This window comes from Cyprinus carpio, chromosome B24, assembly GCF_018340385.1.
Source record: "Cyprinus carpio isolate SPL01 chromosome B24, ASM1834038v1, whole genome shotgun sequence".
NCBI classification, from domain to species: domain Eukaryota; kingdom Metazoa; phylum Chordata; class Actinopteri; order Cypriniformes; family Cyprinidae; genus Cyprinus; species Cyprinus carpio.
The window spans coordinates 22,012,211-22,027,412 of NC_056620.1; the positions used below are offsets into that span (position 1 = coordinate 22,012,211).

The 15,202-nt window shown below is 35.8% G+C and overlaps 1 protein-coding gene across 4 annotated transcripts in view; it reads right to left on the reverse strand.

The window, feature by feature from the left end:
* Positions 1-520: 520 nt before the first annotated feature.
* Positions 521-15,202, reverse strand: part of LOC109050194 (ankyrin repeat and fibronectin type-III domain-containing protein 1-like) — a 77,700-nt gene continuing 63,018 nt past the window's right edge. For all 4 annotated transcript variants that reach the window (XM_042752283.1, XM_042752282.1, XM_042752281.1 and 1 more), the window contains 12 exons: positions 13,357-13,464; positions 11,782-11,881; positions 11,562-11,691; positions 10,687-10,806; positions 10,319-10,537; positions 7,969-8,135; positions 7,738-7,888; positions 6,469-6,637; positions 6,230-6,396; positions 4,740-4,944; positions 2,569-3,152; positions 521-1,303 (listed from right to left, as the gene is read on the reverse strand). In XM_042752283.1, the coding sequence (XP_042608217.1) occupies positions 965-1,303; positions 2,569-3,152; positions 4,740-4,944; positions 6,230-6,396; positions 6,469-6,637; positions 7,738-7,888; positions 7,969-8,135; positions 10,319-10,537; positions 10,687-10,806; positions 11,562-11,691; positions 11,782-11,881; positions 13,357-13,464 (2,459 nt within the window). In that variant the 3' untranslated portion in view covers positions 521-964. The remainder of the gene's footprint in view (positions 1,304-2,568; positions 3,153-4,739; positions 4,945-6,229; positions 6,397-6,468; positions 6,638-7,737; positions 7,889-7,968; positions 8,136-10,318; positions 10,538-10,686; positions 10,807-11,561; positions 11,692-11,781; positions 11,882-13,356; positions 13,465-15,202) is intronic.

A 15,202-nucleotide genomic window follows, 5' to 3' on the forward strand; every position in this document is an offset into this window, starting at 1 on the left:
AAAGAGTTCAAATCAACATGAAATGCCAAATGTACCTCAGTAGTATGATGGATTTCCTGGAGAAGTGTCTTATTTCATAGAGAGGAGTACAATGCAAAAAATGATCGTTTGAAGTTTCGAAGAAAGATTGGAGTATATTTTACTAGAATATACTATTTCTTTATACTTCCTTACTTTTATGTTTAATTCAATGTGTTACTTGCTGTGTTCCTGAAACTGTGAATTAAAAAAAAAAAATAATATATATATACACTTTCCAATTTTTAAGTCTCTTCTGCTCACCAAGGATGCATTTATTTGATTAAAACTACAGTACATTTTATAGTAATATTGTGATATATTATTAACTTTTAAAATAATGGCTTTCTAGTGTAATATATTGTAAAATGTAATTTATTCCTGTGATGCAGCGCTGAATTTTCAGCATCATTACTCCAGTCTTCAGTGTCACATGATCTTCAGAAATCATTCATATATGCTGATTTGCTGCTCAAGAAATCAATGTTAAAAACAGTTGTGCTGCTTGATATTTCTTTTTGTAGAAACCATGCTACGTTTTATTTGTAGGATTCTTTGATGAATAGAAAGTTCGAACAGCATTTATTTAAAATAAATAGTTATATTTGTATTTACTGTCATTTCGAATCAATTTTATGCATATAGTATGGTGTATATAAAGCAGTGGGTGGATTATGAAAATCTTTAGAAAATAATGTGCAACATAAGTTTTGATTTGATGTTGACTTTAACTCTTATTAGTGAGTGATCAGCACTTGAAGTTGATTTTCTCGTAAGGTTAGCGTGAATAAAACCCAGTGCAGGAGAGCGGATCAGTCTTGGTGAAGCCGCTTAGCTAATCATGAACCTTAAGACCTCATGAAGTGATTCAAAAACGAAGCAAGTAGCAAAACACCAGTAGTCTACGCACTTCAGCCAGTGTGTGTGTATTTACAGGCTTGAGTGATCAAACAGTCGTGGCTCTGCTGTGCTGCAGCGCGAGCGGTGAATACTCTTTGAAGCGGACGCAGAGTTTGCCGCGAGTCCATGGGTTTTGTAGCTTGAGCGGGCAGAAGTCGTCCTGTAGCCATTTCTCTCTCCCCTCCACCAGCAGAACCAGACCGAAGTGCTGGAGCTGCTCGCTGTCATACACACACACCTCAGATGCACAGGACGGGTATCCACACTGACCCGGGGCACAGGTGCACTGCTGTGCTGCTTTCTGCAGGTGACGGCACACCGCGTTGATCTCCTGGACCACCAGACCCACCATCTCTTTAGCCGACGTCTCTGGAGTCACGCGTAGCTACAAACACACATACACATATGAATCAGCAGACTAAACTGTCTATTTAGTAGTAAAATATGGTTAGGTGTCTTAATGCTCAAATGCACTATGGTAATAACAACTTTACACTTAGCGGAACTGAACTGATCATTTAAAAATTCCATTTGAATAGAAGTAGCAAACAGAATGAAGAATTATATTATAAATCTATACAATATGATACAATAATATAATAGATAATAAAGTAATATAATATAATACAATACAATATAAGTGTTATTTTAGTATCATTCATATACTGTTACAGTTTTGTTAATATTTTGAATTAGGTTTTATTTTATATTAAGTTTTAAGTTTTATCATTTAGTCTTGTTTTTTTCTGTCATGTTTATTAGTTTTATTTAATGTGCTTATATATATTTTAATTGTTCTTATTTATTAGGTTTTATTTTGCATTTATTTAGGTTTAATTATTTCGGTATATCAAGTTAAACTAAATGAAAATCAGAAATGCTGTTTTGGCTAAGAACTGAAATATCTTTTAAAATATTTTATTTCAGTTAAAGTTAATTTTATTTCATGGTTTAGTTAACTATAATAACCCTGAAATAAAACAAAACAAAACAAAACAAAACAAAACAAAATAAAATAAAATAAAAAATTAACAAAATATAAAATTAATTAAAATAAAATAAAATAAAATAAAATAAAATAAAATAAAATAAAATAAAATAAAATAAAATGCCACAAGGGTCAATTTTTTGAAATTGAGATTTATACATCATCTGTTGATGCATCATCTGAAAGCTGAATAAATAAGCTTTGCATTGATGAATGGTTTGTTAGGATAGGATAATATTTGATATAGAAAATCGCCTTTAAATTTGTCCAAATTAAGTTCTTAGCAATGCATACTAATCAAAAATTATGTTTTGATATATTTACATGATCTTTACTTAATATCCTAATGATTTTTGGCATAAAAGAAAAATGTATAATTTTGACCCATACAATGTATTTTTGGCTATTACTACAAATATACCCCAGAGACTTAAGACTGCTTTTGTGCTCCAGGGACACATATCATGACTGAAATTCCTCTGTGAGTGTTGCAGTTCAATTTCTTTGAACTGAATTCCTCCTGCTGCCATTTCTATACAAATTCCAATACAACTTCCTGTAGGGCCAATGAAATTGAAATGCACACTGAAGCACCCTGAGCATTATCCACTACTGTGCTGATTAGTGTATGAGCTCACACACACACACACACACGCACTCACTTTGACACTGGTGTCTTTGGGTAAGCCGGTGCGGTATTGTGGGTAAACTCTCAGTGTGCTGTGGCACAGTCGGTGAGGGGAACCGGCGGAGAGTCGCTGGACTCCGCTGTCCTCTGATAGGGTGCGCACCGGCGCGGGGCGGGGCTCGGGAGCGGAGAAGCAGAGGTCGAAGGAGGGGGGGCGTGTCCAGCCCTTCTGATTGGAGGAGCTGGTGGGCGTGGTTGGCATGGAGACGGGAGGCGGGTATTCCAGACTGCTGGTGCGGACGCAGAGCGCCGTTCTCTTCTCGGTGACCCGCAGCAGCTCGATCTGACGGCTCGGCAGGATGAAGTCGCTGTCGAAGGCGCTCATGTGCTCGCGTCTGCTCACCCCTCCTCCGGTCTGCAGCACGTCCGGCTGAGAGGAGTGAGGCGAGGACTGTGAGGAGGAGGAAGGGTGTGTGGACGCCACGGACCTGAAGCTGGTAGGTGACGGTGGGAGCAGGTCCAGCTCTCTGGTGCTCTGGGCCACACTGGAGCTGTACTCGCTATCAGTGGTGAGGAACACCTCCGATGAGTTATCCTCATCCGACAGACCGGGGCAATCTGGGGAAAGCCAGAGAGAGAGACTTCTTAAAGGAGCAGTTCACTTTGACATTTTTACTCACTGGACCACAAAACCAGTCATGAGGGTCAATTTTTCGAAATGGAGATTTATGCATCATCTGAAAGCTGAATAAATAATCTTTCCATTGATGTATGGTTTGTTAGGATATGACAATATTTGGCAGAGATACAACTATTTTAAGATCTAGAATCTGAGGTTGCAAAAAAATCTAAATATTGTGAAAATCATCTTTAAAGTTGTCCAAATGAAGTTCTAAGCAATGCATATTACTAAGTTTTAAACATATTTACGGTAAGAAATTTACAAAATATCTTCATGGATCATGATCTTTACTTAATATCCTAATGATTTTTGGCATAAAAGAAAAATCAGTAATTTTGATTATGCATTTTTGGCTATTGCTACAAATATACCCGTGCTACTTATGACTGGTTTTGTGCTCCAGGGTCACATTTCAAACCGGCATGCTGTTATATTTTCATAGCAACCATAGGAGGTCAAGCTCAAAAAAGGATGGAAAAGTATTACAAAATTCCTCTGAGGAACAGAGTCATTATTTATTGATCATTTATTTTTGCTTCCTGGCTATATTTATATTCTGAGATACAGTGCATTGCTTGTATGGGCGATTTTATGCACTTTATGATGTTTTTGCCCTTTTGTACTTTTTAAAGCTTATATCCCATAGAAAGAACTGTAAAATAAAAATAAATAAATAAACTTAAAATGTAAATAAAATGTATTTTATTAAATAAACATTTAATAATTTTTACTACATAAAATAATAATAATAATAATAATAAAGCATTTAGATTTGAAATAATACAATATTTATGTAAATAATATCATTTAATTAAATTTTGCTTTGAAAACAAAACAACACAAAGTCTACAATTACAGCCAAACTCTTTGTGATTCTGTAAGATGACTTAACTGTACCTTAACTCATCACACTTAAAATTGACTTTCAAATTTTAAAAATAATTAATCATATCAGTTTAATACAGGGCTGCATGATTAATCAAAATAAAAAACTAAATTGCAATATGGCTTACTGTGATGATCAAATCTCAAAGACTGTGATTTAACTAAACAAATATATGAGCTGCATGTTTCAGTCACTGAGTTGTGAAATATAGAAAGACAGCCATAAATATTAGTATTAAAATATACAGTTGTAATGTAAAATGTAATACATTTTCCTTAAATACTATTTTTTACTTTACTGTAAAATATTACAATTGTCTTGTAATTATACAATAGCAATATTTTTTATTTTGTTTTATTTTGTAATTATTATTATTATTATTATTATTATTATTTGTGGATTAAGTACTAATTGTGGATTATTACTATTTTATAGCCATATAAATATATAGTCACAACATTTTGGCCTACTAATAAAGGGATTCAGCTGAAAAAAATCTGGGAGTCCCTGATGTATGAAATTCCAAATCCATAAACAATGAAAACCTTCCCATGAGTGTTTTACTTTTCACACAGATTGATCTGGTAGCCACACAGTACTGGTGTCTGGTGATTGTGTGATCTGTACTCTCTCTCACCGTTGTGTTTGCGTGTGCTCTCTGGTGACGGGGTCGGTGAGGGCAGGTAGTCCACCTGAGAGGAAGTGGAAGCTGGTTTCTCTGGAATACTCTCTTTGGAGAAGTCTATAATGCAGCCCAGGCTCACTCCAGAGCTCTGATGCTTATACCGGGCCGACTGGAGGACCACCATCCACCGTGCATCACGCCACAGCTCCTCCAGATGCTGAGAGTCAACACATATGAACACGGGTCAATCACCACAACGTGTGAGATATTCTGATCTGAACTCTACTCGAGGAATAGCAGAAGAAGCAGTAGATTAATGTTAATGTTTTAGGTGGGTTTAGGTTTTACTATTTAGATTTGTGTAAGGAAAATGCCACTTCAGAGCTGTATTCATCACGCTCAACACGTGTCTTGTTTTCTGTCAACTACAAACAGGAAACAACACAACTGCTGCATTTGAAATCATGCATTTCTGGGTAACTTGGTGGTGTCTATGTGGCTAAATAAGTACTTTTTAATATAAGAATATAATATATTATATTATATATAAAATTATAAAAATGATTATTATATTTTTTATATGTATATATATATATATATATATATGTGTGTGTGTGTGTGTGTGTGTGTGTGTACGTGTGATTTTACACTGCAAAAATATTTAGATATTTAAAAAAATTTTTTTTTTTTTTTTATAAATACTCATTGCAAGATAAAGGATAGTTTTTATTTTTATGTTTTATTTTTTGTCTTATTCAGCATTACTTCCTAAGAAAATTAATCTTTTTTTGGGCTATTTTATCTAAAAAAAATAAAGAAATTAATACTTTTATTCAGAAAGGATGCATTAAATCAATCAAAAGTCACAGTAAAATGATATTTGTAGTACATTTGAACTTTATCTTGCTTACTACTAATTATGGCTTCTTATCAAGTCAGTAATTAATAAATGCACATGAAATTTGATTAACTTATTGAATTATCTGAGAATTGAAGAGAATGCGGACATTTCAATATTTATTGAGTTAATCAATGTCTTAGATCAAGGTCAACTCTGTTTAAATTCTTTTCAATTTATATTATTTTATAATTTATAATTTCCCCCCCAGAAATACTTTTCATAAGATAAAGGCTTGTTTTTTTTGTTTTTTTTAAAAAAACAAGCAAATAAAATATAATATAAGATATATAATATTTAGACTTATACAAAGTCGCTTTTCTAAGTAAAATTATATATTTTTTTCATATTTTTAGATAATTTATCAGAACAATAAAACACACATTAAAAATAGAATGTTTAAATCTTGAATGTCTTAAAGTAATAAGGGCTTAGCTCTGGCTGTGGACTCAGCTCTGCATCTATTAAAGATGATACTGTAAATGCCTCAGTTGAACAGTTTGTTCTGATTTTTATTGCAGGTTTACTGTCATCAGTTACACCTATGAAAGCTGAACTGGAGCGGCGGGCTGCCAGTGTTACATTGCACAGAGGACAGAAATACCTGCAAATACTCCTCAACCTGCTGATGTTTCTGCTTGGCAGCGAAGTGCTCGGACTCAGAGAATGCCTCACGCAAAGTCTGCTGGGACATCAGGGACTCCAGAGCCAGCAGAGCTGACACGCGGCAGTACAGGCTGATGAAACTGGGGCAGTAGGCCTCGAAATGAACTACACAGACGGAGAGTGAGCGCATGGAGGGGGACGTGTGTGTGGATGTGTTAAAGGTGTGTGTGGTCTCACCTAACTCAAAGATCTGCAGCGGCAGGGTGAGGAATCCCGAGCGCGGCGAGCAGTGATGGTTCTGTCCGGGCGGAGAACACACCTCCTCACACGGTGGGAGGAGCAACAGGAAGGACACGCCCCCTCCCAACTCAACCACCTCCTTCACATACACACGGAAATCCTGCGCCTGATATATGAGGGACACGAGAAATTTTAGTATCGTATGTTATTTTATTTTATTTTGCCTGTATAGAGTTATATGGTATATGGTTTTGGAAATTAAACTAGTTCTTCATTCCAAATCGTTCTGATTGGTTTAGGTTTTTATTCATCAGACTCTAATACACTATTTGTCTTACACTATGTCACTTTTTTAAAGAAATGAATACTTTTTTGTAATAAGGATACATTAAATTAATCAAAGTGACAGTAAAACTATTTGTGCTAGAAATTTATACTTTTATTCAGAAAGGGTGCATTAAATCTGTCAAAAGCGACAGTAAAATATTACTTGCGCTATGACATATTTTATTTGCAGAAATGCTTATTTTATTAAAAAAGGATGCATTAAATCAATCATTAATGACAGTTTTTAATGACATTATTTATGGTACATTATGGCACTTTTTTTGAATAAATTAATACATTTATTCAGCAAGGATGCATAAAATTAATCAAAAGTGATAGCAAAACTCTATTTACAGTAAATTGTGACACTTTTTTGTAGAAATTAATACATTTGTTAAGAAAGGATGCATTAAACTGATTAAGTGACAGTAAATCACTATTTACGGTAAATTGGGGCCCTTTTTAAAAAGAAATTAATACTTCTATTCATAAAGGATTCAATAAACTGATCAAAAGTGACAGCAAAACACTTAACTGTAAATGAGGTCCATTTTTAAAAATAAATTAATAACAAAACATGAATAGCTTTTGGTTTGACTATGTATATATATATATATATATATATAATTTATATATATTATGTCTATTGGAGTATGTTTTGAAAAAAACGAAATTTCAGATTTTCTATACTTAGAAATTTGCTACCATATTTCCTATACCAAATGTTTTTCAGTGTAGAAATGTCCATAGTTTTTCCATTTACACACGATACACACAAAACAGGCGAGCGGGTGTGCGTTTCATCTGTGTCATGTATGTAAATGTGTGTATTTCATGCTGTGTGGCCCTGATTGACTAAATTCCCATGTAAATGGCATTAATTTGCTTGTGCAATCAAACTAATTGCGTGTCTTTGTGTGGATGTGTGAATGTGCGCACCTGGTGGTTGGGAATGTTAATGTAGGCGAGTAAATCTTTAGCAGCGGTTCGTAAGTCCAGTAGGAGGCGATGTGGAGCACTCTGGACATCGTCACAAACCTTTGCGCTGTCCTCCAGTGAACTCAGCGACTGAAGCCACTGCCATTCTTCCCTACGAAACAAACACATGTAATTATTAAACACGTATATAACGACATCTGCATGCATGACACAACCATGAACACGTCACACCTGGAGACGTGGCCGTTGTCTCGTATTTTGACGTGGCACAACACGTTTGGGTGTTTGTGTGACACCAGCATCCTGATCTGGTCCACTGAGGTGTAGAGCTTCAGGTATCCCAGATACAGGCCCGGAGACAGACACTTCCTGCTGCGCCGGTGATACGCCAGCTTCTCCTGCACACCGAGAGCTCATTAGAAAACGCCAATCTCATCAAACCTGTCTAGAACACGCCCAGGTCCAAATTCATCCCAAAAACAAGTGGAATAAACATGACGTGTTGTTAATGCTTCTCTGGAGCATTCTTCTTTGTAAGACCTGTGCTCATATTCTGTAAGCTAATAAAATATCTCAACTCATATCAGTATTTTCAGATTTTTCCATTAGGTCCATGGATATATTATTTGATTAAGCAGGAAAATGAACAGCCAAATGGACGATATTGCAAAATAAAAACCAAGACTGACTGATTTGCACTTATTTTTCTTTAAAAAAAATTGATGCCTATTTTTTAAGATTATTTTGCTTTTTTTGACAATTAAATACTTTTTATTCTTACTACTATAATTTGAGGGAAATATTTGTGAAGTATTTACACATTGCAAAAAACAAATATATATATATATATATATATATATAGATCAATATTTTATTATGAATAAAAAAAAATTAACATATATATATATATACACAAACACACACATATAAGTAAAGTAATATGCAGATTGTGGTATATTTAATGAACTGCTTCTAATTTAGAATAAAAAAAGCATTTTATATAATATATTTAGTTTTTATATAATAACAGGAAAAAAGAATTACTAAAAAAAACATTACGGTAGTAAGGACAAGATGGGTTTAATTATAATGAAATACTGTCACAATCCAAACATCTTAAAAAAAATGCCTTTATATTTCTATATATTTCTTTTTTTTATGGTGAAATATGACTTCAAATTCATCACACTGGATATACAGTGTCTGGAACATTCTGTGTGCAGTCTGAATGATATGGAATGGAAAAATGGGCAAGCTCTCACTAACACACACACATATACACACAGAGGTATGAAGAACTTCCTGCAATAGCCTGAAATTGACCCACGTTTATCATTTCTAAACTATTTGAGTTTAGAGAGACTGACTCTGGAGCCATGTGGTTGTTGAGCTGTGGAACCACTTTCACCACACACAATAATAAAAAATAAAAAGCACACACCGCTCAGACAAAACATCATTTTGACACCAAGGCTGATGTTCCTGAGCCAGAGTCATTCCAAACACACGATCAGCGGCGGGTGAAGTGTTTACAGCGCTCAGACTAAATCATCAACTGAACAATGCTACTGTTATACTCCCACAATTCACTGCACTCCAGGAACAAGAGCGAGGAACACAGAAGCTAGCGGCAGCTAAATGCTTTTTTCCACTGATTTTCAGGCTATTTATATAAGGGTCTGAAACCTGTTGAGGTAAAGTATTTGCTCGCCCAAATTATGTCATTTTCTTCATTTTTCAAAGTTGTTTCAAATTCATATTGCTTTCTGAAATTGAATACACTGCATCGAAATGAGTCACTCCAGGCTTGACGTCAATAACGTGACACTAGAAAGTCAAACCGGGCACGACGCACCGGGGCAAGAAAATGACTCCTAATTCAGAAGTTTGGACACAATAGACTGAATTTATGTTTCTTATTATTCTAAAAAAGTAGTTTTGAGATACATACAGTACTTATTAAAAGTTTGAAAACATTACTGTGATTTTTAACTGCTTTTAGTGAAGTCTCTTCTGCTCACCAAGGCTTCATTTATGTGCCGAGAATTATTGAAGTTTGGCTTGTATTGTGAGTTTTTAATTTGAAGCAAAAACAGAATATTTCTGTGTGAATATATTGTAAAATGTAATTTATTCTTGTAATCAAAGCTGAATTTTCAACATCATTACTCCAGTCTTCAGTGTCACATGATCCAAGCAGCACAACTGTTCCCTCAACACTGATAATAATCAGAAATGTTTCTTGAGCTGCAAATTAGTATATTAGAATGATTTCTGAAGATCATGTGACACTGAAGACTGGAGTAATGATGCTGAAAATTCAGCTTTGATCACAGGAATAAATTACATTTTACAAGATATTACACTACAAAGCCATTATTTGTAATTGTAATTATATTTCATAGTATTACTATTTGTACTGTATTTTTGATCAAATAAATGCAGCCTTGGTGAGAAGAAGAGACTTCATTGAAGTAAGAGTTTTGATTCCAGCATTTCCATCTTTTCATTGATCACGGTGCTAAACTGGGTCTGCAACACATCCATGATGCACTGGTGTTTCAGTGTTTAAAGCACTCACATGCAGTGTGGTGAGAAGTGTCTCCAGTGCGCTGGGCTCTTCTGATGAAGAAGAGGAAGACCTGCGCTGCAGCTGGAATTTACTGACAGGAATCCAGCGTACCCCTTCCAGTGGCGCGCATGCGCTCATGTCCTTCATCAGCACCAACACCGCGTTACCTTGCTTGTCCTTGATGGGCTCAAAATACACCTGCCCCAGATCCACTGTGCCCAGGAGGGCCTGCAGAATTATCCAAAAACAGAAACTTTACCGCAAGATATATGTTATGTGTAAATAAATCTCAACTCTAACAACAGTTTGATTGCAATTCATTATGAGATTTGGTTATTATGATGCATTTTCACAATCCTAGTGACTGTAGACTTCACCTGCAGCTGCCCAGCCGCCTGCAGCAGTTTGAGACGCGTCTGAAGCGTGCAGGAACTGGAGGCGTGCGCAGGACTGATGCACTGCTGCATCCAGGTGAGCTCCTCCCACAGATGTGACACCTGTCAGTGCACGTTACCATGGAGACCATGTTTAATACTCAAACGCTGACACTGTATACTGCAGTGCAACTTAATGAATCAGTGTTGTTGCAATGAACTGATTCAAATTTTGGTTGGATTTTAACATTTATCTTTAATAATGTGAAATACGTTACATATATTTGTTATATTCAATTCAAATTATACATAAATTATGTAAACTGTTATTATATAAATATATTGTCATATACTATATATATATATATATATATATATATATATATATATATATATATATATATATATATAATATATATATATATATATATATATGTTGGATTTTATTTATAGATGATGTGAAGTCCTTTGAGTTACTTTTAAAAAAGCTAAATATTTATATATTTAGCATGTAAAAATCACAATAATTACATGATACATGAAATATTGTAATTATTTATGTATTTAAATACATAGATATAAACATTACAAATGTGTGTGTGTATGTCTTTTTAGAGGTGCATTACAGCAGAATTTTGTTGCATCACTGAATCAGTATGTTTTCATGTCTATAACTGTAAAGCTGCTTTGAAACAATCTGTATTGTGACTGACTGATATATAAAATACATTTTGTTTTTAAAAACAAATATAATATTAACAATTACATATAATAACAGTTACATTCATTTAAACTAAAAAACCAGACCGAACCAGTGCTATTACAAAAGCTTTGATTGGTTATTACTAGTGGTTTGGTTGTGTGCAACACTTTGTCACCTTTGTGAACCAGAGTAAATCCTGAGCGTGACAGCTGTACGAATCGTCCACCTCGACGACAGGCAGCTGATCCTCTGGAGTCACCAGAACTTTTTCATCTTTATAAAATATACAGGCCAGATAAAGACCTCTACAGAGAGGATCAGAGAGAGAGGAGTCAGAGATCATGCAAGAGCGTTCCTCACTGCAGCAGCCATCATCTGATGTTGTTTTCTCTCACCTTTTCAGATTTTTGACAAATTTGCTGGTGGGCTGGAAGAGATGCCTCAGACTTTTAGAAACAGAGTGTTTCCTGGTGTTCGACGGGGCTTTGCATTGTTCTAAACATACAGAGCGGTCAGACATGTCAAATACAGCACAGACAGTCATGAAGAGGAGTTCAGATGTGCAGTTTTAGCTTTCAGTCTAAATGATAAATCACTAATAGTATTTGATTTTCAATAGAAATAGCTGTTGCTTTTCAACTTCAGCTTGAAGATTCATAAGCATGAAGTGCATATAAAACACAAAAAAAAAAAAAAAAAAAAGAATGTCACAATGCAAAAAAAAAAACGAAAAACAAAACAAAAACATGGCCTTAAAGGGCACCTATTATGCCCCTTTTTTACAATATGTAATATAAGTCTCAGGTGTCTCCAGAATGTGTCTGTGACGTTTCAGCTCAAAATACCCCACAGATCTTTTATTATATCATTTTAAAAATGTCTATTTAGAGTCGAAGCAGAAACACACTGTTTTAGTGCACGTCTCTTTAAATGCAAATGAGCTGCTGCTCCCCGCCCCCTTTTCCACAATATGCTTTGCTTTTACAGCTTGTATCTCAGATACTCTGTGATTATATTATTAGATTGATTAGCTTAGATCTGTGTATTAATTGACAGCAGCGTAATATAGTACCTATACTGCTGTCTACACTGTTAATATGACCCTAACATTAAAATAATAGCAAAAAAAAATTTACGCTCTTGATTGAATAACTTCTGTAGCTTTAATAAGAAGACTTTTCTTATTTGAATGCTGCTTTTAAATGCTCTAGCGTGAAGATAAACATGTCAGATTGTGCGCAACTCTGCTAATACAGCAGGGTCACGTCATATTTAACTGATTCTGCCAATGGCTTATTCAGAGACACTGATTATGAATTATGGGGATTAAAAAAAAAGAGCAGGTGGATTTTTATAATATAGGGTGGTTGTGTACACACACTGCCAACACACATTTATGTTCAAACATCATGTAAAAGTGAATTTTGCATAATAGCTGCCCTTTAAAATAAGCTGGATTTTCTTTTTTCCTTTTGATTTTGGGTTGAAATAAGGATAAAGTTTTATGAAATTATTATATTCATGTACAAAGATATTTACATTGTAGTTCAAATGGAAAGTATTACCAAAAACATATTACGACCATGTACAAAGTACTATGATAAAGCTATAGCATTTAACAGATGTTTTTGGCAGTAAATGACCAGTCTTTTTTAACAGACCCCAATTCAAGTGACTTAAAATAGGTGCAAATCTTTATGGTGTGTGTGAATGAAAGTAAAGCATCTGCAGCCAGTGATTTCCTCATAGAGCCTGTGTGTGTTTTACTCCCTGCAGTTGAGCCTAATTTATCCCCTTTAACTCACAGTGAAATAAACCCTCAGCGGTGATGCCCTAAAACCAACAAACAGGACCCGCGCGCTCCAGCCCTCTGAAATGTTAACTCGGCATTTGTTTTAAAGTGCTGTAATGTTTGTGGCTGCTGCTCGGCGTGAATGAGGAGGGTTTCATTCAGGTCTAGTAGTGTTTACCGTGGCAGGCGCAGTGATGGTGCGCCCCTTTAATTTGCCCCAGGAGCTGCTCTAACGCCTCTTTCAGACCCTGCTGACGGGGCAGAAGACCATCCACCTCCCTCCAACCTGCAGAAACACAGACAGAGATAAGAACCAGTGCATTGTGGGTAAAAAAAAACAATAGATGCATATGAAAAGTCTGAAGAAAGTCTTTCAATGGTAACTGGTGTTTGCCCATCTCAAAAGTTGCAAGAACAATGCTAAGGTGTTGCTATGCAGTTGCTAGGGTGTTGTGGGTGGTATCCAAAGCTTTGTTAGATAGTAGCTAGGTGATTTCTTATGGTAAGTGGTGTTTGTCCATGTAAAAGTTGCCAGCACAATTCTAAGGTTTGCTATGCAGTAGTTGGGGTTTTGTGAATCATTACCAGCGCACTGCTAGGTGGTTGCTATTTTTTCCTAGGTGGATGTTAAGGTGTTCTGGGTGTTTGGTAGAGTGTTCCCAGGGCACTGCTTGGTGGTTGCTATGTTACTAGGGTGTTCTTGGTAGTTGCTAAGTGTCCCTAGGGAGTTCTAGATTGTTGCTTGGGTGATTTTCTAGGATGATAAAGGGAGCATTTTTTGGTGGTTGATATGATGTTGTGGGTGGTTGCTAAGGTGTTACTGTGGTGTTTTAGATGGTTGTCAGGGTGCTTGGGTGGTTTTCTAGGGTGTTAAAGGAGGTTGTCATGGCATTGTTTGGTGAGTGCTATGGTGTTTGGGGTGGTTACAAAGCTGTTGCCAAGGCATTACTAGGGAGTTCTAGATTGTTGCTAGGGTGTTAAAAGAGGCTGCTTGGGCATTGCTTGGTGTTTGCTATGGTGTTATGGGTGTTTACAAACTTCTGGGCAGTTGCTAAAGTGTTGAAGGAGGTTATTGATGGTCAGCATCCAGGTAGGCATGCCCAGGACATGCGATTCATACGCCCACAGTGTGTTATGATTGGTTGACTGACAGGCTCAAATCTGATTGGCTAAAGAGTACGAGTGTCCCGCGTGGGATGAGTTTGCTGCCAGGAAAGTCTCAAAAATACACACACAAATCCAAGGCGATTCACATTCACAGCACATGATAAACTCATGAATTTTAAACATTCAAAAACTTTATACACAGTGGTAGATCTGTGAATTGTGTGTTGCATTCGTGAAACGTATTTTATGAATATATATTCTTATTTTGTGCATGGGAATTGGTTTTTGTGAATATATATATGCACATATATATTTTTTTTGGTGCAAATGAATTATTTGTCATGCATCTGAATTGGGTGACGCATGTGTGCATTGCGTCTTTTGCGTGAATAATTATTGATCATTCCGGCTCCATATTACTACTGTGCTGTGGGTGGTTCCTAAGGCATTACTTAATAGGGTGTTCTAGGTTGTTGCTAAGGTGCTTGGGTAGTTGCTAGGGTGTTGAGAGAGGATACCAGGGCATTACTTGTGGAAATGGCTGCTAAGGCTTTACTACGGGGTTCTAGGATGTAGCTAGAACTCCGATGTTCAATGTGGTTGCTAAGGTGTTACTAAGGTGTTCAACGTTCTGTTGTGTTTGGTCATTAGGGTGTTGAAGAATGTTGCCAGGGCATTGCTTTGTAGTTGATATATTTACTACCAAACAAAAACTGTGATTATGTAGGGATGTAACGATTAACTGCAAGCCGGTTGAAAATCGATTCAAATATGTGATGATTTAAATTGGTTGAGATGCTAAACGATCGCGATTCAGTTAGGGGTAGGAGTTTATATGAATGTTTGTCTGAGGGGAACTTACTGTCTTTAGAAAAGTTTAGATGGTATTTTTTTCATCTTGCCTCTGTATAATCCAT